The sequence below is a fragment of the Kogia breviceps genome, chromosome 7 (assembly GCF_026419965.1).
Source record: "Kogia breviceps isolate mKogBre1 chromosome 7, mKogBre1 haplotype 1, whole genome shotgun sequence".
Taxonomy (NCBI): domain Eukaryota; kingdom Metazoa; phylum Chordata; class Mammalia; order Artiodactyla; family Physeteridae; genus Kogia; species Kogia breviceps.
This window is the reverse complement of record NC_081316.1, coordinates 67,181,463-67,208,834: the sequence shown is the minus strand read 5'-3', so window position 1 is coordinate 67,208,834 and position 27,372 is coordinate 67,181,463. Positions and strand designations below refer to the sequence as shown.

General features: G+C 39.0%; 1 protein-coding gene across 2 annotated transcripts in view; it reads left to right on the top strand.

The window, feature by feature from the left end:
• Positions 1-27,372, top strand: part of CWF19L2 (CWF19 like cell cycle control factor 2) — a 230,590-nt gene that overhangs the window by 94,822 nt on the left and 108,396 nt on the right. For both annotated transcript variants that reach the window (XM_059070794.2, XM_067038548.1), the window contains exon 10: positions 8,113-8,205. In XM_059070794.2, coding sequence (XP_058926777.2) covers positions 8,113-8,205 — 93 coding nt within the window. The remainder of the gene's footprint in view (positions 1-8,112; positions 8,206-27,372) is intronic.

Sequence of the window (27,372 nt, the reverse complement as noted above, 5' to 3'; positions counted from 1 at the left end):
GAAATACATTCAGAATTTTTATCTAAATTACTTAACAATAAAGAAGGTAAGTGATGCCTTTCTTTTTACAAATAACTGAAATTCTGAGTATTGGAAGTGTATAATATCTAAGGAATTATAAAAATGCCATTTTTTTTTAACATCTTTATTTGAGTATAACTGTTTTACAATAGTGTTTTAGTTTCTCCTTTACAACAAAGTGAATCAGTTATACATATACATATGTTCCCATAACTCTTCCCTCTTTTGTCACCCTCCCTCCCACCCTCCCTATCCCACCCCTCTAGGTGGTCACAAAATACAGAGGTGAATTCCCTGTGCTATGCTGTAGCTTCCCACTAGCTATCTAATTTACATTTGGTAGTGTGTATATGTCCCTGCCACTCTCTCACATCGTCACAGCTTACCCTTCCCCCTCCCCATATCCTCAAGTCCATGCTCTAGTAGGTCTGTGTTTTATTCCCATCCTACCACTAATCTCTTCATGACATTTTTTTTTTTTTTAGATTCCATATATATGTGTTAGCGTACGGTATTTGTTTTTATCCTTCTGACTTGCTTCACTCTGTATGACAGATTCCAGGTCTATTCACCTCATTACAAATAACTCAGTTTCATTTCTTTTTATGGCTGAGTAATATTCCATTATATATATGTGCCACATCTTCTTTATCCATTCATCTGTTGATGGACACTTAGGTTGCTTCCATGTCCTGGCTATCGTAAATAGAGCTGCAATGAACATTTTGGTACATGACTCTTTTTGAATTATGGTTTTCTCAGGGTATATGCCCAGTAGTGGGATTGCTGGGTCATATGGTAGTTCTATTTGTAGTTTTTTAAGGAACCTCCATACTGTTCTCCATAGTGGCTGTATCATTTTACATTCCCACCAACAGTGCAAGAGTGTTCCCTTTTCTCCACACCCTCCCCAGCATTGTTTCTAGAGTTTATGATGATGGCCAATCTGGCCGGTGTGAGATGATATCTCATTGTAGTTTTGATTTGCATTTCTCTAATGATTAATGATGTTGAGCATTCTTTCATGTGTTTGTTGGCTATCTGTATATCTTCTTTGGAGAAATGTTTATTTAGTTCTTCTGCCCATTTTTGGATTGGGCTGTTTGTTTTTTTGTTATTGAGCTGCATGAGTTGCTTATAAATTTTGGATATTAATCTTTTGTCAGTTGCTTCATTTGCAAATATTTTCTCCCGTTCTGAGGGTTGTCTTTTGGTCTTGTTTATGGTATCCTTTGCTGTGAAAAAGCTTTTAAGTTTCACTAGATCCCATTTGTTTATTTCTGTTTTTATTTCCATTTCTCTAGGAGATGGGTCACAAAGGATCTTGCTGTGATTTATGTCATAGAGTGTTCTGTCTATGTTTTCCTCTAAGAGTTTGATAGTGTCTGGCCTTACATTTAGGTCTTTAACCCATTTTGAGTTTATTTTTGTATATGGTGTTAGGGAGTGTTCTAATTTCATACTTCTACAGGTAGCTGTCCAGTTTTCCCAGCACCACTTATTGAAGAGGCTGTCTTTTCTCCAATGTATATTCTTGCCTCCTTTATCAAAGATAAGGTGACCATATGTGTGTGGGTTTATCTCTGGGCTTTCTATCCTGTTCCATTGATCTATATTTCTGTTTTTGTGCCAGTACCATACTGTCTTGATTACTGTGGCCTTGTAGTATAGTCTGAAGTCAGGGAGCCTGATTCCTCCAGCTCTATTTTTCGTTCGCAACATTGCTTTGGCTATTCGGGGTCTTTTGTGTTTCCATACAAATTGTGAAATTCTTTTTTCTAGTTCTATAAAAAATGCCAGTGGTAATTTGATAGGGATTGCATTGAATCTGTAGATTGCTTTGGGTAATACAGTCATTTTCACTATGTTGATTCTTCCAATCCATGAACATGGTATATTTCTCCACCTATTTGTATCATCTTTAATTTCTTTCATCAGTGTCTTATAGTTTTCTGCATACACGTCTTTTGTCTCCTTAGGTAGGTTTATTCCTAGATATTTTATTCTTTTTGTTGCAATGGTAAATGGGAGTGTTTTCTTAATTTCATTCTCAGATTTTTCATCATTAGTGTATAAGAATGCCAGAGATTTCTGTGCATTAACTTTGTATCCTGCTACTTTACCAAATTCATTGATTAGTTCTAGTAGTTTTCTGGTAGCATCCTTAGTATTCTCTATGTATAGTATCATGTCATCTGCAAACAGTGACACCTTTACTTCTTCTTTTCCTATTTGGATTCCTTTTATTTCTTTATTTTCTCTAATAGCTGTGGCTAGAACTTCCAAAACTAGGTTGAATAAGAGTGGTGAGAGTGGGCAACCTTGTCTTGTTCCTGATCTTAGTGGAAATGGTTTCAGTTTTTCACCATTGAGAACAATGCTGGCTGTGGGTTTGTCATATATTGCCTTTATTATATTGAGGAAAGTTCCCTCTACGCCTACTTTCTGCAGGGTTTTTATCATAAATGGGTGTTGAATTTTGTCAAAAGCTTTCTCTGCATCTATTGAGATGATCATATGGTTTTTCTCCTTCAGATTGTTGATATGGTGTATCACGTTGACTGATTTGCGTATATTGAAGAATCCTTGCATTCCTGGAATAAACCCCACTTGATCATGGTGTATGATCCTTTTAATGTGCTGTTGGATTCTGTTTGCTAGTATTTTGTTGAGGATTTTTGCATCTATGTTCATCAGTGATATTGGCCTATAGTTTTCTTTCTTTGTGACATCTTTGTCTGGTTTTGGTATCAGGGTGATGGTGGCCTCGTAGAATGAGTTTGGGAGTGTTCCTACCTCTGCTATCTTTTGGAAGAGTTTGAGAAGGATAGGTGTTAGATCTTCTCTAAATGTTTGATAGAATTCAACTGTGAAGCCATCTGGTCCTGGGCTTTTGTTTGTTGGAAGATTTTTAATCACAGTTTCAATTTCAGTGCTTGTGATTGGTCTGTTCATATTTTCTATTTCTTCCTGGTTCAGTCTTGGCAGGTTGTGCATTTCTAAGAATTTGTCCATTTCTTCCAGGTTGTCCATTTTATTGGCATAGAGTTGCTTGTAGTAATCTCTAATAATCTTTTGTATTTCTGCAGAGTCAGTTGTTACATCTCCTTTTTCATTTCTAATTCTATTGATTTGAGTCTACTCCCTTTTTTTCTTGATGAGTCTGGCTAATGGTTTATCAATTTTATTTATCTTCTCAAAGAACCAGCTTTTACTTTTATTGATCTTTGCTATTGTTTCCTTCATTTCTTTTTCATTTATTTCTGATCTGATCTTTATGATTTCTTTCCTTCTGCTAAATTTGGGGTTTTTTTGTTCTTCCTTCTCTAATTGCTTTAGGTGCAAAGTTAAGTTGTTTATTCGAGATGCTTCCTGTTTCTTAACGTATGATTGTATTGCTATAAACTTGCCTCTTAGAACTGCTTTTGCTGTATCCCATAGGTTTTGGGTTGTCGTGTCTCCATTGTCATTTGTTTCTAAGTACTTTTTGATTTCCTCTTTGATTTCTTCAGTGATCACTTCGTTATTAAGTAGTGTATTGGTTAGCCTCCATGTGTTTGTATTTTTTACAGATCTTTTCGTGTAATTGATATGTAGTCTCATAGCGTTGTGGTCAGAAAAGATACTTGATACGATTTCAATTTTCTTAAATTTGCCAAGGCTAGATTTGTGACCCAAGATATGATCTATCCTGGAGAGTGTTCCATGGGCACTTGAGAAAAATGTGTATTCTGTTGTTTTTGGATGGAATGTCCTATAAATATCAAGTAAATCCATCTTGTGTAATGTATCATTTAAAGCTTGTGTTTCCTTACTTATTTTCATTTTGGATGATCTGTCCATTGGTGACAGTGGGGTGTTAAAGTCCCCTACTATGATTGTGTTACTGTCGATTTCCCCTTTTATGTCTGTTAGTATTTGCCTTATGTATTGAGGTGCGCCTATGTTGGGTGCATAAATATTTACAATTGTTATATTTTCTTCATGGATCGATCCCATGATCATTATATAGTGTCCTTCTTTGTCTCTTGTAATAGTTTTTATTTTAAAGTCTATTTTGTCTGATATGAGAATTGCTACTCCAGCTTTCTTCTGATTTCCATTTGCATGGAATATCTTTTTCCATCCCCTCACTTTCAGCCTGTAAGTGTCCCTAGGTCTGAAGTGGGTCTTTTGTAGACAGCATATATATGGGTCCTGTTTTTGTATCCTTTCAGCCAGTCTGTGTCTTTTGGTGGGAGCATTTAATCCATTTACATTTAAGGTAATTATTGATATGTGCGTTCCTATTACCATTTACTTAATTGTTTCCGGTTGTTCTTGTAGGTCTTTTCCTTCTCTTATGTTTCTTGCCTAGAGAAGTTCCTTTAGCATTTGTTGTAAAGCTGGTTTGGTGGTGCTGTACTCTCTCAGCTTTTGCTTGTCTGTAAAGGTTTTAATTTCTCCATCCAATCTGAATGAGATCCTTGCTGGGTAGAGTAGTCTTGGTTGTAGGTTTTTTTCCTTCATCACTTTAAATATGTCCTGCCACTCCCTTCTGGCTTGTAGAGTTTCTGCTGAAAGGTCAGATGTTAGCCTTATGGGGATTCCCTTGTGTGTTATTTGTTGTTTTTCCCTTGCTGCTTTTAATATGTTTTCTTTGTATTTAGTTTTTGACAGTTTGATTATTATGTGTCTCGGCGTGTTTATCCTTGGGTTTATCCTGTATGGGACTCTCTGTGCTTCCTGGACTTGGTTGACTATTTCCTTTTCTATATTAGGGAAGTTTTCAACTATAATCTCTTCAAATATTTTCTCAGTCCCTTTCTTTTTCTCTTCTTCTTCTGGGATCCCTATGATTCGAATGTTGGTGCGTTTAATGTTGTCCCAGAGATCTCTGAGACTGTCCTCAGTTCTTTTCATTCTTTTTTCTTTCTTCTGCTCTGCAGTAGTTATTTCCACTATTTTATCTTCCAGGTCACTTATCCGTCCTTCTGCCTCAGTTATTCTGCTACTGATCCCGTCTAGAGTATTTTTCATTTCATTTATTGTGTTGCTCATCGTTACTTGCTTCCTCTTTATTTCTTCTAGGTCCTTGTTAACTGTTTCTTGCGATTTGTCTATTCTATTTCCAAGATTTTGCATCATCTTCACCATCATTATTCTAAATTCTCTTTCAGGTAGATTGGCTATTACCTCTTCATCTGTTAGGTCTGGTGTGTTTTTATCTTGTTCCTTCGTCTGCTGTGTGTTTTTCTGTCTTCTCATTTTGCTTATCTTACTGTGTTTGGGGTCTCCCTTTTGCAGGCTGCAGGTTCGTATTTCTATCTATTTTTGGTGGCTATCCCCCAGTGGCTGAGGTTGGTTCAGTGGGTTGAGCAGGTTTCCTGGTGGGGGTGACCAGTTCCCCTGTTCTGGTGGATGAGGCTGGATCCCGTCTCCCTGCTGGGTAGGTCCACGTCTGGGGGCGTGTATGGGGATGTCGGTAGCCTTACTGTGATTCTAGGCAGCCTCTCTGCTAATGGATGGGGCTGTAGACCTGTCTGGCTCTTTGTTGGGTATAGGGTGTCCAGCACTGTTCGTTGCTGGTCCTTGAGTGAATCTGGGTCTTGGTGTTGAGATGAAGATCTCTGGGAGATTTTCGCCGTTTGATATTACGTGGAGCTGAGAGGTCTCTTGTGGACCAGTGTCCTGAGGTTAGTTCTCCCACCTCAGAGACACAGCCCTGGTGCCTGGCTGGGGCGCCAAGAGCCTTTAATCCACACGGCTCAAAACAAAAGGGAGAAAAAAATAGAAAGTCAAGAAAGGAAGGAAGAAAGGAGGAAGGGAGGGAAGGAAGGAAGAAAGGAAGGGAGGGCGGAAGAAAGGAAGGGAGGAAGGAAGGAGGGAATAAAGAAAGGAAGGGAGGGAGGAAGAAAGGAAGGGAGGAAGGAAGGAGGGAATAAAGAAAGGAAGGGAGGGAGGAAGAAAGGAAGGGAGGAAGGAAGGAGGGAATAAAGAAAGGAAGGGAGGGAGGAAGAAAGGAAGGGAGGAAGGAAGGAGGGAATAAAGAAAGGAAGGGAGGGAGGAAGAAAGGAAGGGAGGAAGGAAGGAGGGAATAAAGAAAGGAAGGGAGGGAGGAAGAAAGGAAGGGAGGAAGGAAGGAGGGAATAAAGAAAGGAAGGGAGGGAGGAAGAAAGGAAGGGAGGAAGGAAGGAGGGAATAAAGGAAGGACGGGAGGAAGGAAGGAAGGAGGGAAATAGGAAAGAAAGGAGGGAAGAAAGGAAGAAAGAAAGGGGAGAAGACAAAATAAAGTAGGGTAAATTACAGTTATTAAAATAACCAAATAATTATTAAGAAGAAAAATTTCTATTAAAGAAAAAAAAAAAAGACCAAAAAAAAAAATGGTCTAACCCCAGGACAGATGGTGAAAACAAAGCTACACAGACAAAATCTCACAGAGCAGCACCCACATACACACTCACAAAAAGAAAAAAGGGGAAAATAATAGTATATCTTGCTCCCAAAGTCCACTTCCTCAACCTGGGATATTTCGCTGTCTATTCAGGTTTTCCACAGATGCAGGGCACTTCAAGCTGACTGTGGAGCTTTAACCTGCTGTTTCTGAGGCTGCTGGGAGGGACCTCCCCCTCTCTTTGTTCGCACAGCTCCTGGGGCTCAGCCCTGGAGCTGGCCCCGCCTCTGCGCACAGGTTGTCTGAGGGCGTCTGCCCTTCGCTCAGAGAGGGCGGGGTCAAAGGAGCAGTGTTAACGGAGCAGCTGATTCGTGGTCTCTGGCTCACTCAGGCGGTGGGTGGCACGGATGTGGGGCGAGTCCGCGGCGGCATAGGCCGGCGTGATGCTGCAGCGGCCCGAGGCGCGCCGCGCGTTTTCCCGGGGAAGCAGTCCCAGGATCCCGGAACCCCGGCCCTGGCGGGCTGCACAGGCTCCCGGGAGGGGCAGTGTGGAGAGTGACCTGCGCTCGCACACAGGCCTCTTGGTGGCGGCAGTAGCAACCCTAGCGTCCCACACCCGTCTCTGTTGTCCCTGCCGACAGCCGCAGCTCGCGCCCGTTTCTGGAGCTCCTTTATGTGGTGCCCTTAATTCCCTTTCCTCGCGCCCCAGGAAGCAAAGAGGCAAGAAAAAGTTTCTTGTCTCTTAGGCAGCTCCGTGCCCGTTTCTGGAGCTCCTTTAAGCGGCGTGCTTAAACCCCTCTCCTCGCGCAGCAGGAGGTAAAGAGGGAAGAAAAGGTCTCTTGCCTCTTCGGCAGCTCCAGACTTCTTCCGAACTCCCTCCTGGCCAGCCATGGTGTGCTAACCCCTTCAGGCTGTTTTCGCTCTGCCAACTCCAGACCTTTCCCTGGGATCCGTCCGAGGCTCAGTTCCCAGCCCCGCCCGCCGCGGCGGGTGAGCAGACAAGCCTCTTGTGGTGGTGAGTGCTGATCGGCACTGATCCTCTGTGCGGGAATCTCTCCGCTTTGCCCTCCGCACCCTGTTGGCTGCGGTCTCCTCCGCGGCTCTGAAGCTTCCCCCTCCGCCACCCGCAGTCTCCACCCGCGAAGGGGCTTCTAGTGTGTGGGAACCTTTCCTCCCTCTCGGTTCCCTCCCACTGGTGCAGGTCCCGTCCCTATTCTTTTGTCTCTGTTTATTCTTTTTTCTTTTGCCCTACCCAGGTACGTGGGGAGTTTCTTGCCTTTTGGGAGGTCTGAGGTCTTCTGCCAGCGTTCGGTGGGTGTTCTGTAGGAGAAGTTCCACGTGTAGATGTATTTCTGATGTATCTGTGAGGAGGAAGAGTGATCCCTGCGTCTTACTCTTCCTCCATCTTCCCATAGCCCCAAAAATGCCATTCTTAAGGTTAAGTATTTCTTTCATTTCCCTATCTTCCCTAAAATATATGTCCTTGTAATTATTTACCTTCAAAGCATAACCAATTTCTAAATGTATTTGAGAATTTTGTTACCCAGATGAGTTCATTAAAAAATAATATACTAGGCTGTGAGTTGGTAACTAGATTTAGGAGAGAGCTACTTGGATGTTTGCTATGCTGTTTTCCCTATTGTTATGTGAATTTGAAATATTCTATGAATGAAGAAGCTGTGTTATCACACCTATTTTTCTTGTCTTTCTATTTGAAGGAATTAGCTGAACAACTTAAAGCCCAACTTGACAAGGCAAATAAATTCGAAGACACCGTAACGCAGATATCATCAAAAAAATCTGGGGTAGAGGTAAGTAATAAAAGTTTGTTTATAGGTAGCCATTTACCTTGTATAATACTTCTACTTGGCAGTGCTAATATTTTAATGTTAAATGTGTTTGTGTCTGTGTCTGTGTGCTTGTATGTATTATGCTTGTTCGCTTGTTTTTAAAATTTATTTGCATATGTAGTCTCTTATGTTCCACCATTGTGTCCTGGTGGAAAAAAGCCTAGGCCTACACCTAGGCCTAGGGCCAAGGAGATCTGGGTTTTTTCTGGGCTCTGCCATTTATTGACTGACCTTGCACAAGTCAAGGTCATTATCTCCTCCTCCAGAATGAGAGACTTGAATTTGGTATCCATTTCATGTAAAATATTTTGTTCTATGATTCATTCACCTATCTGTTGGTCAGTAAAATAGATGAAAACACCTGTCTGCATGGAGATTTATTTGGGTAGTAAGAGAGAGATAATAAGTAATAAAAATTTTTAAAAAGTTCTATATCTGAGGCAGGGTGGTACGGATCTTGAGTGCCAGGTATGCTATATGTTTATGTGTATGTGTATGTCTTGGGATGCACAGGCTAATTCTCATTGAAAAAGTGACATTGATACAAAGACTTGAAGGAAGTTAAACAGTGATCTTTGTGGATCTGAGTGAAGAGCACTGTGGACATAAAGAACAGAGAATTTAAAGTTCCAAAGACTGGACATGTGTCCAATGTGTAGGAAGAACAGCAAGGAGACCAGTGTTGTTGGAGTGGAATGAATGAAAGAGAGGAAAGTAGAAGATCCAGATTAGAGAGATTGTGGGAGGCCAGATCATGTTAAGCTTAAAAGTCATAGTAAGGAAGTATTGGGTTGGCCAAGAAGTTCGTTTGGGTTTTCGTACCATCTTATGGAAAAATCCAAATGAACTTTTTGACCAACCCAATACGTTTTTATTCTGGGTGAGAGGTAAAGCTATTTAAGATTTTTGAGTAGAAAATGTATTTTGACAGGACCATCCTGACTTCTTTGTTAAGAGTGGATTGGGGGAGAATAAGGTCAGACACAGGGTCTAGTTAAGCTTTTGCCATAATACATACAAGAAACGATAGTGGACTTGACCAAGATAGTAGCTGAAGAGATGGTTAGAAGTGATTAAATTTTTTATATGCATAAATGTTTTCTGTGTATGTTTGAAGGAGAGCGGACAGGATTTTTATGATGGTTTAGATGGGAGGGGAATATGAATTAAGAGGAAGAGTAGACTCCAGAGATTTTTGCCTGAGCAGCTAGAAGACTAGAATGGCCATTATTTGAGATGTGGGAGAAAGAGTAGGTTTGGAGCAGAGATTGGAAGTTCTGTTTTGAGTATATTGAGATTGGATGTCTTTTAGATATGAAACAAGTAGAGCTATCAAGTAGGCAGGTGGATATAGTTGGGAGTTGAGAGAAACCTGAACTAGAAATAGAAATTGGGGCATTATTAACATATAAATGGTGTTTAAATTCACGATACTGCATGAAATCATCACAGGAGTAAATGTAGATAGAAAAAGGCAAAGGATTGGTTTGGCTGCATTACAGTGTTGAGAGGTTTATAGAGTGGTTTATAACTGAATTTAAAGGACTATTCTCAAAGATTAATTTATATAATTTAATGGTAGTGTGAGAAGAGGTGAGAATCTATGAAATTAGGCTTCATAGAATTTTTTCAAGCTTCAATTATTAATGACTTAGATAATAGTACAGAGAATATATTTATGAAATAGGCTGTTTTTACTAAGTTGTGCTAGTCATGTTTTTAAAAAGTGGATAATTTGGAGTTTCTTGTACAGATTAAGGAATTGAGAATGGGAAACTATAAGTAGGATTAAAAAGTAGGGACTAAAAGAGTATAGCTAAAACTAGTTATACTATGTACACTTTCGCCAGATTTATTTTTTCAAGTGTCTTTGTGGTTATAATACTTTCGTACTCTGAAACTTTTATGTGGTTTCTTAGTGCTAACTGTATTAAGTACTAGATCTTCCTGCACTATATTCTTCCAAAGTATAACCCCATATTCCAGCCTTACCTCCAAAGCTTTTTTATACATAACCTACATGTTTCTTTGACATTTACATATGCTATTAATTATCTGTGCCCGATATCACCCTCTTGAGGCTATCCACTTTTCATTTTGTCTTTACTCCATTATGAAGTCTTTTTTTCTCATCCTTTTGAACAGTAGTAACCTTTTCCTCTTTTGAAACTTAAAGACTTTAAAAATATTCTCTATGGAATTTGTCTTTTCAAATTATATATATTTGTGTTCTTGTTATACCTATCTCTTTGTTGATACTTGGCACTTTATATGAGAGGTTTCTAAACCTGTGGCTGAATTTCAGGCGATTCTTGAAATTTAAAGCAGTTCATCTGAAAAAATTGAAGCAGATCTTCTATTAAATAACATTTCTTTTACTGTTCTAAGGATATCGTAGAGTACTGACAGACTGTAATCTCATCCCCTGAGCATACATCTCTATACCATTACTGATTTCTTTATGTTTTTCAGCTCCTCCTAGCTTTTGAGCATTGTATCTCATAACTCAGGGAAGTAGAATTCAAAGTTGTATTCAAAGTAGAATTTCTATTTGTGAGTCTGTTTTGGAAACTGTATAGCCCTTTGAAGCTTCAAATAGAAAGTTTTTTTCTTTTTAACATCTTTATTTGAGTATAACTGTTTTACAATAGTGTGTTAGTTTCTCCTTTACAACAAAGTGAATCAGTTATACATATACGTATGTTTCCATATCTCATCCCTCTTGAGTCACCCTCCCTCCCACCCCTCTAGGTGGTCACAAAGCACAGAGGTGATCTCCCTGTGCTATGCGGCAGCTTCGCACTAGCTATCTAATTTACATTTGGTAGTGTGTATATGTCCCTGCCACTCTCTCACTTCGTCACAGCTTACCCTTCCCCCTCCCCATATCCTCAAGTCCATGCTTTAGTAGGTCTGTGTTTTATTCCTGTCCTACCGCTAATCTCTTCATGACATTTTTTTTCTTAGATTACATATATATGTGTTAGCATATGGTATTTGTTTTTCTCCTTCTGACTTACTTCACTCTGTATGACAGACTCCAGGTCTATCCACCTCATTACAAATAACTCAGTTTCATTTCTTTTTATGGCTGAGTAATATTCCACTGTATATATGTGCCACATCTTCTTTATCCATTCATCTGTTGATGGACACTTAGGTTGCTTCCATGTCCTGGCTATCATAAATAGAGCTGCAATAAATATTTTGGTACATGACTCTTTTTGAATTATGGTTTTCTCAGGATATATGCCCAGTAGTGGGATTGGTGGGTCGTATGGTAGTTCTATTTTTAGTTTTTTAAGGAACCTCCATACTGTTCTCCATAGTGGCTGTATCGATTTACATTCCCACCAGCAGTGCAAGAGTGTTCCCTTTTCTCCACACCCTCTCCAGCATTTATTGTTTCTAGAGTTTTTGATGATGGCTAATCTGACTGGTGTAAGATGATATCTCATTGTAGTTTTTTTTTTTGTGTGTGTGTGTGGTAGGCGGGCCTCTCACTGCTGTGGTCCCTTCCCCTGCGGAGCACAGGCTCCAGACGCGCAGGCCCAGCAGCCATGGCTCACGAGCCCAGCCGCTCTGCGGCACGTGGGATCCCCCTGGACCGGGGCACGAACCCATGTCCCCTGCATCGGTAGGCGGACTCTCAACCACTGCGCCACCAGGGAAGCCCTCATTGTAGTTTTGATTTGCATTTCTCTAATGATTAATGATGTTGAGCATTCTTTCATGTGTTTGTTGGCAATCTGCATATCTTCTTTGGAGAAATATCTATTTAGTTCTTCTGCCCATTTTTGGATTGGGCTGTTTGTTTTTTTGTTATTGAGCTGCATGAGTTGCTTATAAATTTTGGATATTAATCCTTTGTCAGTTGCTTCATTGGCAAATATTTTCTCCCATTCTGAGGGTTGTCTTTTGGTCTTGTTTATGGTATCCTTTGCTGTGCAAAAGCTTTTAAGTTTCATTAGGTCCCATTTGTTTATTTTTGTTTTTATTTCCATTTCTCTAGGAGATGGGTCAAAAAGGATCTTGCTGTGATTTATGTCAGAGTGTTCTGCCTATGTTTTCCTCTAAGAATTTGAGAGTGTCTGGCCTCACATTTAGGTCTTTAACCCATTTTGAATTTATTTTTGTGTGTGGTGTTAGGGAGTATTCTAATTTCATACTTTTACATGTAGCTGTCCAGTTTTCCCAGCACCACTTATTGAAGAGGCTGTCTTAACTCCACTGTATATCCTTCCCTCCTTTATCAAGGATAAGGTGACCATATGTGTGTGGGTTTATCTCTGGGCTTTCTATCCTGTTCTATTGATCTATATTTCTGTTTTTGTGCCAGTACTATACTGTCTTGATTACTGTAGCCTTGTAGTATAGTCTGAAGTCAGGGAGCCTGATTCCACCAGCTCCATTTTTCGTTCTCAAGATTGCTTTGGTTATTCGGGGTATTTTGTGTTTCCATACAAATTGTGAAATTTTTTGTTCTAGTTCTGTAAAAAATGCCAGTGGTAATTTGATAGGGATTGCATTGAATCTGTAGATTGCTTTGGGTAATAGAGTAATTTTCACTATGTTGATTCTTTCAATCCATGAACATGGTATATTTCTCCACCTATTTGTATCATCTTTAATTTCTTTCATCAGTGTCTTATAGTTTTCTGCATACACGTCTTTTGTCTCTTTAGGTAGGTTTATTCCTAGATATTTTATTCTTTTTGTTGCAATGGTAAATGGGAGTGTTTTCTTAATTTCACTCTCTGATTTTTCATCATTAGTGTATAAGAATGCCAAAGATTTCTGTGCATTAATTTTGTATCCTGCTACTTTACCAAATTCATTGATTAGTTCTAGTAGTTTTCTGGTAGCATCCTTAGTATTCTCTATGTATAGTATCATGTCATCTGCAAACAGTGACACCTTTACTTCCTCTTTTCCTATTTGAATTCCTTTTATTTCTTTTGTTTCTCTGATTGCTGTGGCTAACTTCCAAAACTAGGTTGAATAAGAGTGGTGAGAGTGAGCAACCTTGTCTTGTTCCTGATCTTAGTGGAAATGGTTTCAGTTTTTCACCATTGAGAACGATGCTGGCTGTGGGTTTGTCATTTATGGCCTTTATTATGGTGAGGAAAGTTCCCTCTATGCCTACTTTCTGCAGGGTTTTTATCATAAATGGGTGTTGAATTTTGTCAAAAGCTTTCTCTGCATCTATTGAGATGATCATATGGTTTTTCTCCTTCAGATTGTTGATATGGTGTATCACGTTGACTGATTTGCGTATATTGAAGAATCCTTGCATTCCTAGAATAAACCCCACTTGATCATGGTGTATGATCCTTTTAATGTGCTGTTGGATTCTGTTTGCTAGTATTTTGTTGAGGATTTTTGCATCTATGTTCATCAGTGATATTGGCCTATAGTTTTCTTTCTTTGTGACATCTTTGTCTGGTTTTGGTATCAGGGTGATGGTGGCCTCGTAGAATGAGTTTGGGAGTGTTCCTACCTCTGCTATCTTTTGGAAGAGTTTGAGAAGGATAGGTGTTAGATCTTCTCTAAATGTTTGATAGAATTCAACTGTGAAGCCATCTGGTCCTGGGCTTTTGTTTGTTGGAAGATTTTTAATCACAGTTTCAATTTCAGTGCTTGTGATTGGTCTGTTCATATTTTCTATTTCTTCCTGGTTCAGTCTTGGCAGGTTGTGCATTTCTAAGAATTTGTCCATTTCTTCCAGGTTGTCCATTTTATTGGCATAGAGTTGCTTGTAGTAATCTCTAATAATCTTTTGTATTTCTGCAGAGTCAGTTGTTACATCTCCTTTTTCATTTCTAATTCTATTGATTTGAGTCTACTCCCTTTTTTTCTTGATGAGTCTGGCTAATGGTTTATCAATTTTATTTATCTTCTCAAAGAACCAGCTTTTACTTTTATTGATCTTTGCTATTGTTTCCTTCATTTCTTTTTCATTTATTTCTGATCTGATCTTTATGATTTCTTTCCTTCTGCTAAATTTGGGGTTTTTTTGTTCTTCCTTCTCTAATTGCTTTAGGTGCAAAGTTAGGTTGTTTATTCGTGATGTTTCCTGTTTCTTAAGGTATGATTGTATTGCTATAAACTTGCCTCTTAGAACTGCTTTTGCTGTATCCCATAGGTTTTGGGTCGTCGTGTCTCCATTGTCATTTGTTTCTAAGTACTTTTTGATTTCCTCTTTGATTTCTTCAGTGATCACTTCGTTATTAAGTAGTGTATTGGTTAGCCTCCATGTGTTTGTATTTTTTACAGATCTTTTCGTGTAATTGATATGTAGTCTCATAGCGTTGTGGTCAGAAAAGATACTTGATACGATTTCAATTTTCTTAAATTTGCCAAGGCTAGATTTGTGACCCAAGATATGATCTATCCTGGAGAATGTTCCATGAACACTTGAGAAAAATGTGTATTCTGTTGTTTTTGGATGGAATGTCCTATAAATATCAAGTAAATCCATCTTGTGTAATGTATCATTTAAAGCTTGTGTTTCCTTACTTATTTTCATTTTGGATGATCTGTCCATTGGTGACAGTGGGGTGTTAAAGTCCCCTACTATGATTGTGTTACTGTCGATTTCCTCTTTTATGGCTGTTAGTATTTGCTTTATGTATTGAGGTGCTCCTATGTTGGGTGCATAAATATTTACAATTGTTATATCTTCTTCATGGATCTTTCCCTTGATCATTATGTAGTGTCCTTCTTTTCCTCTTATAATAGTTTTTATTTTAAAGTCTATTTTGTCTGATATGAGAATTGCTACTCCAGCTTTCTTCTGATTTCCATTTGCATGGAATATCTTTTTCCATCCCCTCACTTTCAGTCTGTAAGTGTCCCTAGGTCTGAAGTGGGTCTCTTGTAGATAGCATATATATGGGTCTCATTTTTGTATCCATTCAGCCAGTCTTTTTTTTTTTTTGGTGGGAGCATTTAATCCATTTACATTTAAGGTAATTATTGATATGTGTATTCCTATTACCATTTTCTTAATTGTTTCAAGTTGTTCTTGTAGGTCTTTTCCTTCTCTTGTGTTTCTTGCCTAGGGAAGTTCCTTTAGCATTTGTTGTAAAGCTGGTGTGGTGGTGCTGAACTCTCTCAGCTTTTGCTTGTCTGTAAAGATTTTAATTCCTCCATCAAATCTGAATGAGATCCTTGCTGGGTAGAGTAATCTTGGTTGTAGGTTTTTTTCCTTCATCACTTTAAATATGTCCTGCCACTCCCTTCTGGCTTGTAGAGTTTCAGCTGAAAGATCAGATGTTAACGTTATGGGGATTCCCTTGTGTGTTATTTGTTGTCTTTCCCTTGCTGCTTTTAATATGTTTTCTTTGTATTTAATTTTTGACAGTTTGATAATTATGTGTCTTGGCGTGTTTATCCTTGGGTTTATCCTGTATGGGACTCTCTGTGCTTCCTGGACTTGATTGACTATTTCCTTTCCTATATTAGGGAAGTTTTCAACTATAATCTCTTCAAATATTTTCTCAGTCCCTTTCTTTTTCTCTTCTTCTTCTGGGACCCCTATAATTCGAATGTTGGTGCATTTAATGTTGTGCCTGAGGTCTCTGAGGCTGTCCTCAGTTCTTTTCATTCTTTTTTCTTTGTTCTGCTCTGCAGTAGTTATTTCCACTATTTTATTTTCCAGGTCACTTCTCTGTCCTTCTGCCTCAGTTATTCTGCTATTGATCCCATCTAGAGTATTTTTCATTTCATTTATTGTGTTGCTTATCGTTACTTGCTTCCTCTTTATTTCTTCTAGGTCCTTGTTAACTGTTTCTTGCAATTTGTCTATTCTATTTCCAAGATTTTGAATCATTTTTACTATCATTATTCTGAATTCTTTTTCAGGTAGACTGCCTATTACTTCTTCATTTGTTAGGTCTGGTGTGTATTTTATCTTGGTCCTTCATCTGCTGTGTGTTTTTCTGTCTTCTCATTTTGCTTATCTTACTGTGTTTGGGGTCTCCTTTTTGCAGGCTGCAGGTTTGTAGTTCCCTCTGTTTTTTGTGGCTGTCCCCAGTGACTGAGTTTGGTTCAGTGGGTTGAGTAGGTTTCATGGTTGGGGTGTCTAGTGCCTCTGTTCTGGTGGATGAGGCTGGATCTTGTCTTTTTGGTGGGCAGGTCCACGTCTGGTGGTGGGTTTGGGGATGTTGGTAGCCTTGTTATGATTTTCGGCAGCCTCTTTGCTAATGGATGGGGCTGTAGACCTGTCTTGCTCTTTGTTGGGGATAGGGTGTCCAGCACTGTTCGTTGCTGGTCCTTGAGTGAAGCTGGGTTTTGGTGTTGAGATGGAGATCTCTGGGAGATTTTCGCTGTTTGATATTACGTGTAGCTGGGAGGTCTCTTGTGGACCGGTGTCCTGAGTTTGGTTCTCCCACCTCAGAGACACAGCCTTGACACCTGGCTGGAGTGCCAAGAGCCGTTAATCCACATTGCTCAAAATAAAAGGGAGAAAAAATAGGAAAGAAAGGAAGGAAGGAAGGAGGGAGGGAGGGAAGGAAGGAAGGAAGAAAGGAAGGGATGGAGGAAGAAAGGAAGGGAGGAAGCAAGAAAGGAATGAAGGATGGAAGAGAGGAAGGAATGGAGGAAAGAAGGGAGGAAGGAAGGAAGGAAGGAAGGAGGGAAGTAGGGAAGAAAGGAAGAAAGAAAGGGAGAAGACAAAATAAAGTAGGATAAAATATAGTTATTAAAATAAAAACTAATTATTAAGAAGAAAAATTTCTATTTAAAAAAATAAGGTTCGTTCTAACCCTAGGACAAATAGTGAAAACAAAGCTATACAGACAAAATCTCACACAGCAGCATACACATACACACTCACAAAAAGAAAAAAGGGGAAAATAATAGTATATCTTGCTCCCAACGTCCACCTCCTCAACTTGGGTTATTTCGCTCTCTATTCAGGTTTTCCACAGATGCAGGGCACTTCAAGTTGACTGTGGGGCTTTAATCCGCTGCTTTTGAGGCTGCTGGGTGAGACCTCCCCTCTCCTCTTTGTTCGCACAGCTCCTGGGGTTCAGCTTTGGACTTGGCCCCGCCTCTGCATATAGGTTGTCCCAAGGCGTCTGCCCTTCACTCAGACAGGACGGGGTTAAAGGAGCAGCTGATTCTGGTGCTCTGGCACAGGCTGCCAGGAGGGAGGGGCATGGATGCAGGGCGAGTCTGCGATGGCAGAGGCCGGCATGACGGTGCACCAGCCTGAGGTGCACCGCGCGTTTTCCCGGGGAAGCTGTCCGTGGATCACGGGGCCCTGGCAATGGCAGGCTGCGCGGGCTGCACGGGCTCCCAGGAGGGGCGGTGTGGGGAGTGACCTGTGCTCGCACACAGGCCTCTTGGTGGGGGCAGCAGCAACCCTAGCATCCCATACTGGTCTCTGTTGTCCGTGCCGACAGCCGCAGCTCTCTCCTGTTTCTGGTGCTCCTTTACGTGGTGCCCTTAATCCCCTCTCTTCACGCCCCAGGAAGTAAAGAGGCAAGAAGAAGTCTCTTGTCTCTTTGGTAGCTCCGCGCCCGTTTGTGGAGCTCATTTAAGCGGCGTGCTTAAACCCCTCTCCTCCCGCACCATGAAGCAGAGAGGGAAGAAAAGGTCTCTTGCCTCTTCGGCAGCTCCAGACTTCTTCCGGACTCTCTCCCGGCTTCGGCTAACCATGGTGCACTAACCCCTTCAGGCTGTTTTCACTCTGCCAACTCCAGACCTCTTCCTGGGATCTAACTGAAGCCCAAGGCTCAGCTCCCAACCCCCGCCCTCCCTGGCAGGTGAGCAGACAAGCCTCTCGGGCTGGTGAGTGCTGGTCGGCACCGATCCTCTGTGTGCGGGAATCTCTCTGCTTTGCCCTCCGCACGCTGTGGCTGAGCTGTCCTCCGCGGCTCCGGCTCCGGAGCTTCCCCCTCTGCCACCCGCAGTCTCCGCCCACGAAGGGGCTTCTAGTGTGTGGGAACCGTTCCTCCTTCACGGCTCTCTCCCCCTTGTGCAGGTCCCGTCCCTATTCTTTGTCTCTGTTTATTCTTTTTTCTTTTGCCCTACCCAGGTACGTGGGGAGTTTCTTGCCTTTTGGGAGGTCTGAGGTCTTCTGCCAGCGTTCAGTGGGTGTTTTATAGGAGAAGTTCTACGTGTAGATGTATTTCTTATGTATCTGTGAGGAGGAAGGTGATCCCTGCGTCTTACTCTTCCGCCATCTTCCCCTCCCATCAGAGAGGTTTTTATTGTATGGATTCTTTTTTTTTAAACATTTTTTCCTAGTTTTATTGAGAAATAATTGACATACATCACTGCTTACAGTGTAGAGCATGGTGATTTGATTTACATATGTTGTGAAATGATTATCACAACAGGTTTAGTTAACATCCATCATCTCATATAGATATAATCAAAAGAAAAAAAAAAATCATTGTGATGAGCACTCTTTGGATCTACTTTCTTAACAGTTTTCCCGTGTATAATACAGTGTGTTAACTATAGTTATCATGTTGTGCATTACATGTCTAGTACTTATTTGTCTTGTAACTGGAAGTTTGTACATTTTGACCACCTTCCTCCAATTCCCCCACCTCTAGGAGATTCACAGTTCAACTGTGGAAAAGCACCTTTTAAATTCATACAAACGAATGGAGTGATAATTATAGGAATTTCAGGTATCAACAATGTTTTTCTTTTGGGGATGGTGGTGTGTGGATGTAACGTGGGAGAGACAGCTATACAAGGTGGCCAGGGAAGGGGATCTTTATGCAATTTCTGAAACTATACCTGTAGGTTGTCACTTTTTATTTATTTATTTATTTGTTACACATATTATTTATTTATTTATTTATTTGGAGTATAGTTGATTTACAGTGTTGTCTTAGTTTCAGGTGTACAGCAGTGTGCATCAGTTATACATATAACCACCCTTTTCTAAAAATATTCTTTTCCCATATAGCCCATTATAGAATACTGAGTAGAGTTCTCTGTGCTATACAGCAGGTTTTTATCTCCTAAGATTCTTTGACCAGAAAAGAAAATTTCATTCTTCTCTGCAGAGATAGGGCACTTGCACATTTACTTAAAGCTTTACTAGGCATATATGTAAAACAAACCTTTGCCAATAATTCTGAAAGAATTCTCTTTCAGAGAATTCAAAGAATGCCATTAAACTGATTTATTATCTCAGGGTCAGCACCTTGGTTTATCTGCCTTTCAAAGTAGTTTGTTAAAAAATGAATGTACAGGGCTTCCCTGGTGGTGCAGTGGTTGAGGGTCTGCCTGCCGATGCAGGGGACGCGGGTTTGTGCCCCGATCTGGGAGGATCCCACGTGCCGGGGAGTGGCTGGGCCTGTGGGCCATGGCAGCTGGGCCTGCACATCCGGAGCCTGTGCTCTGCAGCGGGAGAGGCCACAGCAGTGACAGGCCCGCGCAGAGCTAAAAAAAAAAAAAAAAAAAGAATATACAAAGTTGTTTACTACAACAAAGAAATGTGCTGATGTTTTAGAGGAAAATCTTGAAATACTTCTGATAGAAATTTTTCCCTTTCAGAGAAGGAAAATCCCACTCATAGAGCATTGAACATTGTTCTTTCATTACTTAGCTTATTTGTTAGAAATGTTAGATTGTACGAATAGGGTAAATCTCCTGAATCAGTGATCTATGAACATCTTTTTGGCTTTAGTGAAAAACCATCAGCACTTGTAATTGTTGGTTTGCTTATTTCTCTTACCCTTTAGAAGTTGAACTTTTTAGTGTTTAGGACAAGAGCTATTTTAGTTCATATATATAGTGTCTAGGGTAATGCTTGGCATATTGTAAGCAATCAGAAAATAATTGAAATATTTGTTTTATGAATGTCCTTGATTTATTTTGTTCCCCATAGTTTTCTTTTTTTCTTTTTCATATTATTTTCCATTATGGTTTATTATAGGATATTGAATATAGGTCACCGTGCTGTACAGTAGGAACTTGTTGTTTATCCATTCTATATATAATAGTTTGGATCTGCTAATCCCCAAATCACAATCTATCCCTCCCCAATACGCCCTCCCCCTTGGCAACAACAAGTCTGTTCTCCACGTCTATGAGTCTCTTTTTGTTTCATAAATATGTTCATTTGTGTCATAGTTTAGATTCCACATGTAAGTGATATCATATGGTGTTTGTCATTCTCATTTTGACTTGCTTCACTTAGTATGATAATTTCTGGGTGCATCCATGTTGCTGCAAGTGGCTTTATTTCATTCTTTTATGGCTAAGTAGTATTCCATTGTATAAATATACTGCATCTTCTTTATCCATTCTTCTGTCAATGGACAGTTAGGTTGCTTCCGTGTCTTGGCTATTGTAAATAGTGCTTCTGTGAACATAGGGGTGCATATATCATTTCAAATTACGGTTTTGTCCAGATACATGCCCAGGACTGGGATTGCTGGATCATGTGGCAACTCTATTTTCAGTTTTGTGAGGAACCTCCATACTGTTTTCCGTGGTGGCTGCACCAATTTACATTCTCATTAACAGTGTAGGAGGCTTGCCATTTCTCCACATCCTGTCCAGCATTTTTTACTTGTAGATTTTTCAATGATGGCCATTCTGACTGGTGTGAGGTGGTACCTCATTGTACTCTTGATTTGCATTTCTCTAATAATTAGCAACCTTCAGTATCTTTTTTGTGCTTACTGGTTATTTGCATGTCTTCTTGGTTTTTTTCTTATTTCTGAAAGATACATTTTAAAGTAATAAGTAGAATTATGACTTATAACATTATACCAGAACATATAAGATTTTTACAAATTTCATGTAATGTCTGAAACATTTATGTTAACATATTTCCATACAAATAACCCCAAAAAAGTTTAGTATTAGTTGTTTTTTCTGTTTTTTTTATACTGCAGTTTCTTATTAGTCATCAATTTTATACACATCGGTGTATACATGTCAGTACCAATCGCCCAATTCAGCACACCACCATCCCCACCCCACCGCGGTTTTCCCCCCTTGGTGTCCATATGTTTCTTCTCTACATCTGTGTCTCAACTTCTGCCCTGCAAACCGGTTCATCTGTACCATTTTTCTGAGTTCCACATACATGCGTTAATATACGATATTTGTTTTTCTCTTTCTGACATACTTCACTCTGTATGACAGTATCTAGATCCATCCACATCTCAACAAATGACTCAATTTTGTTCCTTTTTATGGCTGAGTAATATTCCATTGTATGTATGTACCACATCTTCTTTATCCATTCGTCTGTTGATGGACATTTAGGTTGCTTCCATGACCTGGGTATTGTAAATAGTGCTGCATTGAACATTGGGGTGCATGTGTCTTTTTGAATTATGGTTTTATCTGGGTATGTGCCCAGTAGTGGGATTGCTGGATCATATGGTAATTCTATTTATAGTTTTTGAAGGAACCTCCATACTGTTCTCCATAGAGGCTGTATCCATTCACATTCCCACCAACAGTGCAAGAGGGTTCCCTTTTCTCCACACCCTCTTCAGCATCTGTTGTTTGTAGATTTTCTGATGATGCACATTCTAACTGGTGTGAGGTGATACCTCATTGTAGTTTTGATTTGCATTTCTGTAATAATTAGTGATGTTGAGCAGCTTTTCATGTGCTTCTTGGCCACCTGTATCTGTTCTTTGAAGAAATGTCTATTTAGGTCTTCTGCCCATTTTTGGATTGGGTTGTTTTTTTCTTTAATATTGAGTTGCATGAGCTGTTTATACATTTTGGAGATTAATCCCTTGTCTGTTGATTTGTTTGCAAATATTTCCCCCCATTCTGAGGGTTGTATTTTCGTATTGTTTATGGTTTCCTTTGCTGTGCAAAAGCTTTTAAGTTTCATTAGGTCCCATTTGTTTATTTTTATTTCCATTGCTCTAGGAGTTGGATCAAAACAGATCTTGCTGTGATTTATGTCAAAGAGTTTCTTCCTATGTTTTCCTCTAAGAGTTTTTAGTGTCCGGGCTTACGTTTAGGTCTCAAATCCATTTTGAGTTTATTTTTGTGTATGGTGTTAGGGAGTGTTCTAATTTCATTCTTTTACATTTAGCTGTCCAGTTTTCTCAGCACCACTTATTGAAGAGACTATCTTTTCTCCATTGTATATCCTTGCCTCCTTTGTCATAGATTAGTTGACCATATGCGTGGGTTTATCTCTGGGCTTTCTATCTTGTTCCATTGATCTATGTTTCTGTTTTTCTGCCGGTACCATATTGTCTTGATTATGGTAGCTTTGTAGTGTAGTCTGAAGTCAGGGAGTCTGATTCCTCCAGCTCTGTTTCTTTCCCTCAAGACTGCTTTGGCTATTCGGTGTCTCTTGTGTCTCCATACAAATTTTAAGATGATTTGTTCTAGTTCTGTAAAAAATACCATTGGTAATTTGATAGGGATTGCATTGAATCTGTAGATTGCTTGGGATAGTAAAGTCATTTTCACAATATTGATTCTTCCAATCCAAGAACATGGTATATTTTTCCATCTATTTGTATCATCTTTAATTTCTTTCATCAGTGTCTTATAGTTTTCTGCATACAGGCCTTTTATCTCCCTAGGTAGGTTTATTCCTAGCTATTTCATTCTTTTTGTTGCAATGGTAAATGGGAGTGTTTCCGTAATTTTTCTTTCAGATTTTTCATCATTAGTGTATAGGAATGCAAGAGATTTCTGTGCATTAATTTTGTGTCCTGCAACTTTACCGAATTCATTGATTAGCTCTAGTAGTTTTCTCGTGGCATTTTTAGGATTCTCTATGTATAGTATCATGTCATCTGCAAACAGTGACAGTTTTACTTCTTCTTTTCCAATTTGTATTCCTTTTATTTCTTTTTCTTGTCTAATTGCCATGGCTAGGACTTCGAAAACTATGTTGAATAATAGTGGTGACAGTGGACATCCTTATCTCATTCCTGATCTTAGAGGAAATGCTTTCAGTTTTTCACCATTGAGAATGATGCTGGCTGTGGGTTTGTCATATATGGCCTTTATTATGTTGAGGTAGGTTCTGTGCCAGCTTTCTGGAGAGTTTTTGTCATAAATGGGTGTTGAATTTTGTCAAGAGCTTTTTTTGCATCTATTTAGATGGTCGTATGGTTTTTGTTCTTCAGTTGGTTAATATGGTGCATCACATTGATTGATTTGCGCATATTGAAGAATCCTTGCATCCATGGGATAAATCCCACTTGATCGTGGTGTATGATCCTTTCAATGTGTTGTTGGATTCTGATTGCTAGTATTTTGTTGAGGATTTTTGCATCTATATTCATCAGTGATATTGGTCTGTAATTTTTTTTTTTTGTAGTATCTTTGTCTGGCTTTGGTATTAGGGTGATGGTGACCTCGTAGAATGAGTTTGGGAGTGTTCCTTCCTCTCTCGTTTTTTGGAAGAGTTTGAGAAGGATAGGTGTTAGCTCTTCTCTAAATGTTTGATAGAATTCGCCTGTGAAGACATCTGGTCCTTGACTTTTTTGTGTTGGAAGATTTTTAATCATAATTTCAATTTAATTATTTGTGATTGGTCTCTTCATATTTTCTGTTTCTTCGTGGTTCAGTCTTGGAAGGTTGTACTTTTCTAAGAATGTGTCCATTTCTTCCAGGTTGTCCATTTTATTGGCAGAGAGTTGCTTGTAGTAGTCTCTTAAGATGCTTTTTATTTCTGCGGTGTCGTAACTTCTCCTTTTTCATTTCTAATTTTATTGATTTGAGTCCTCTCCCACTTTTTCTTGATGAGTCTGGCTAATGGTTTATTAATTTCGTTTATCTTCTCAAAGAATCATCTTTTAGTTTTCTTGATCTTTGCTATTGTTTTCTTTGTTTCTATTTCATTTATTTATGCTCTGATCTTTATGATTTCTTTCCGTCTGCTAACTTTGGGTTTTGTTTTTTCTTCTTTCTCTAGTTCCTTTAGGTGTAAGGTTAGATTGTTTACTTGAGATTTTTCTTGTTTCTTGAGGTAGGCTTGTATAGCTATAAACTTCCCTCTTAGAACTGCTTTTGCTGCATCCCATAGGCTTTGGATTGTCGTATTTTCATTGTCATTTGTCTCTAGGTGTTTTTTGATTTCCTCTTTGATTTCTTCAGTGATCTCTTGGTTATTTTAGTAACGTACTGTTTAGCCTCCATGTTTTTTTAAAATATTTTTTTCCTTGTAATTCATTTCTAATCTCATAGCGTTGTGGTCAGAAAAGATGCCTGATATGATTTCATTTTTCTTAAATTTACTGAGGCTTGATTTGTGACCCAAGATGTAATCTGTCCTGGAGAATGTTCCGTGCACACTTGAGAAGAAAGTGTAATCTGATAGGAAGGAATGTCCTATAAATATCAATTAAATCTATCTGGTCTATTGTCATTTAAAGTTTCTGTTTCCTTATTTATTTTCATTTTGGATGATCTGTCCATTGGTGTACGTGAGGTGTTAAAGTCCCCCACTATTATTGTGTTACTGTCGATTTCCACCTTTATAGCTGTTAGCAGTTGCCTTACGTATTGAGGTGCTCCTATGTTGGGTACATATATATTTATAATTGTTATATCTTCTTCTTGGATTGATCCCTTGATCATTATGTAGTGTCCTTCCTTGTGTCTTGTAACATTCTTTATTTTGAAGTCTATTTTATCTGATATGAGTATCGCTACTCCAGCTTTCTTTTGATTTCCATTTGCATGGAATATCTTTTTCCATCCCCTCACTTTCAGTCTGTATGTGTCCCTTGGTCTGAAGTGGGTCTCTTGTAGACAGCATATATATGGGTTTTGTTCTTGTATCCATTCAGCAAGCCTGTGTGTTTTGGTTGGAGCATTTAAACCATTCACATTTAAGGTAATTATCGACATGTATGTGCCTGTGACCATTTTCTTAATTATTTTGGGCTTGTTTTTATAGGTCCTTTCTTCTCTTGTGTTTCCCACTTGGAGAAGTTCCTTTAGCATTTCTCGTAGAGCTGGTTTGGTGGTGCTGAATTCTCTTAGCTTTTGCTTGTCTGTAAAGCTTTTAATTTCTCCATCAAATCTGAATGAGATCCTTGCCGGGTAGAGTAATCTTGGTTGTAGGTTCTTCCCTTTTCTCACTTTAAGTATATCATGCCACTCCCTTCTGGCTTGTGGAGTTTCTGCTGAGAAATCATCTGTTAACATTATGGGAGTTCCCTTGTATGTTATTTGTTATTTTTCCCTTGCTGCTTTCAATAATTTTTCTTTGTCTTTAATTTTTGCCAGTTTGATTACTATGTGTCTTGGCATGTTTATCCTTGGGTTTATCCTGTATGGGAATCACTGTGCTTCTTGGACTTGGGTGGCTCTTTCCTTTCCCATGTTAGGGAAGTTTTTGACTATAGTCTCTTTAATGTTGTCCCAGATGTCTCCTAGGCAGTCTTCATTTCTTTTCATTCTTTTTTCTTTAGTCTGTTCCATAGCAGTGAATTCCACCATTCTGTCTTCCAGGTCAATTATCCGTTCTTCTGCCTCAGTTATTCTGCTATTGATTCCTTCTAGTGTAGTTTTCATTTCAGTTATTGTATTGTTCATCTCTGTTTGTTCTTTAAATTTTTCTAGGTGTTTGTTAAACAGTTCTTGCATCTTCTCGATCTTTGCTTCCATTGTTTTTCCGAGGTCCTGGATCATTTTCCCTATCATTATTGTGAATTCTTTTTCTGTAATATTGCCTATCTCCACTTCATTTAGTTGTTTTTCTCGGGTTTTATCTTGTTCTTTCATCTGATAAATAGCCCTTTGCCTTTTCATCTTGTCTATCTTTCTGTGAATGTGGTTTTTGTTCCACAGGCTGCAGGATTGTAGCTTTTCTTGATTCTGCTGTCTGCCTTCTGGTGGATGAGGCTATTTAAGAGGCTTGGTGAGGTGTATGTCTTCTTTGGACAAATGTCTATTTAGGTCTTCTGTCCACTTTTTGATTGGGTTGTTTGTTTTTTTTGTTATTGAGTTTCATGAGCTATTTGTGTATTTTGAAAATTAAGCCCTTGTCTGTTGCATCGTTTGCAAATATTTTCTCCCATTTCGTAGGTTGTCTTTTCATTTTGTTTATGGTTTCCTTTGCTGTGCAAAAGCTCGTAAGTATGATTAGGTCCCATTTGTTTATTTTTGCTTTTATTTCTATTGCCTTGGGTGACTGACCTCAGAGAACATTGGTATGATATATGTCAGAGAATGTTTTGCCTCTGTTTTGTCCTAGGAGTTTTATGGTGTCATGTTATATATTTAAGTCTTTGAGCCATTTTGAGTTTATTTTTGTGTATGGTTTGTTCTACCTTTGTTGATTTACATGCAGCTGTCCATCTTTCCAGTTGCCACTTACTGAAGAGACTGTCTTTTCTCCACTGTATATTCTTGCCTCGTTTGTTGAGGATTAATTGGCCGTAGGTGTATGGGTTTATTTCTGGGCTCTCTGTTCTGTTCCATGGTTCCATATGTCTGTTTCTGTGCCCATACAATGCTGTTTTGATTACTGTAGCTTTGTAGTATGTTCTGAAGTCTGTGATGGTTTTGCATCTTGTTTTGTTCTTTCTCCTCAGGAATACTTTGACAGTTCTGGGGCTTTTATGGTTCCATATCAATTTTAGGATTTTTGTTCTCATTCTCTGAAAACTTTCATGGGTAATTTGGTAGTGATCACATTAAATATGTAGATTGCTTTGGGTAGTGTGGCCATTTTACTAGTATTATTTCTTCCAATCCAAGAGTATAGGATATCTTTCCAATTCTTTGAATCATCTTCAATTTCCTTTAGTAGTTTTTTAAAGTTCTTAGCATATAAATCTTTTCCCATCCTTGATCAGGTTAATTCCTAAGTCTTTTTGTTTTGTTTTGTTTTGATGTGATTTTAAGAGGAATTTTTAAAAACTTTCCCTTTATTTTATTGTTAATTTAATGAAATACAACAGATATTTGTATATTAATTTTGTATCGTGCTACCTTGTTGAATTCATTTATCAGTTCTAGCAGTTTTTGTGTGGAGTCTTGAGTTTTCTATATATAGTACCATCTTCATATAATGACAGTTTCATCTGTTCCCTTCCAATTTGGATGCCTTTCATTTCTTTTTCTTGTCTGATAGCTGTGGGTAGGACTTTCAATACTATGTTGTATAGAAGTGGTGAGAGTGGGCGTCCTTGTCTTGTTCCA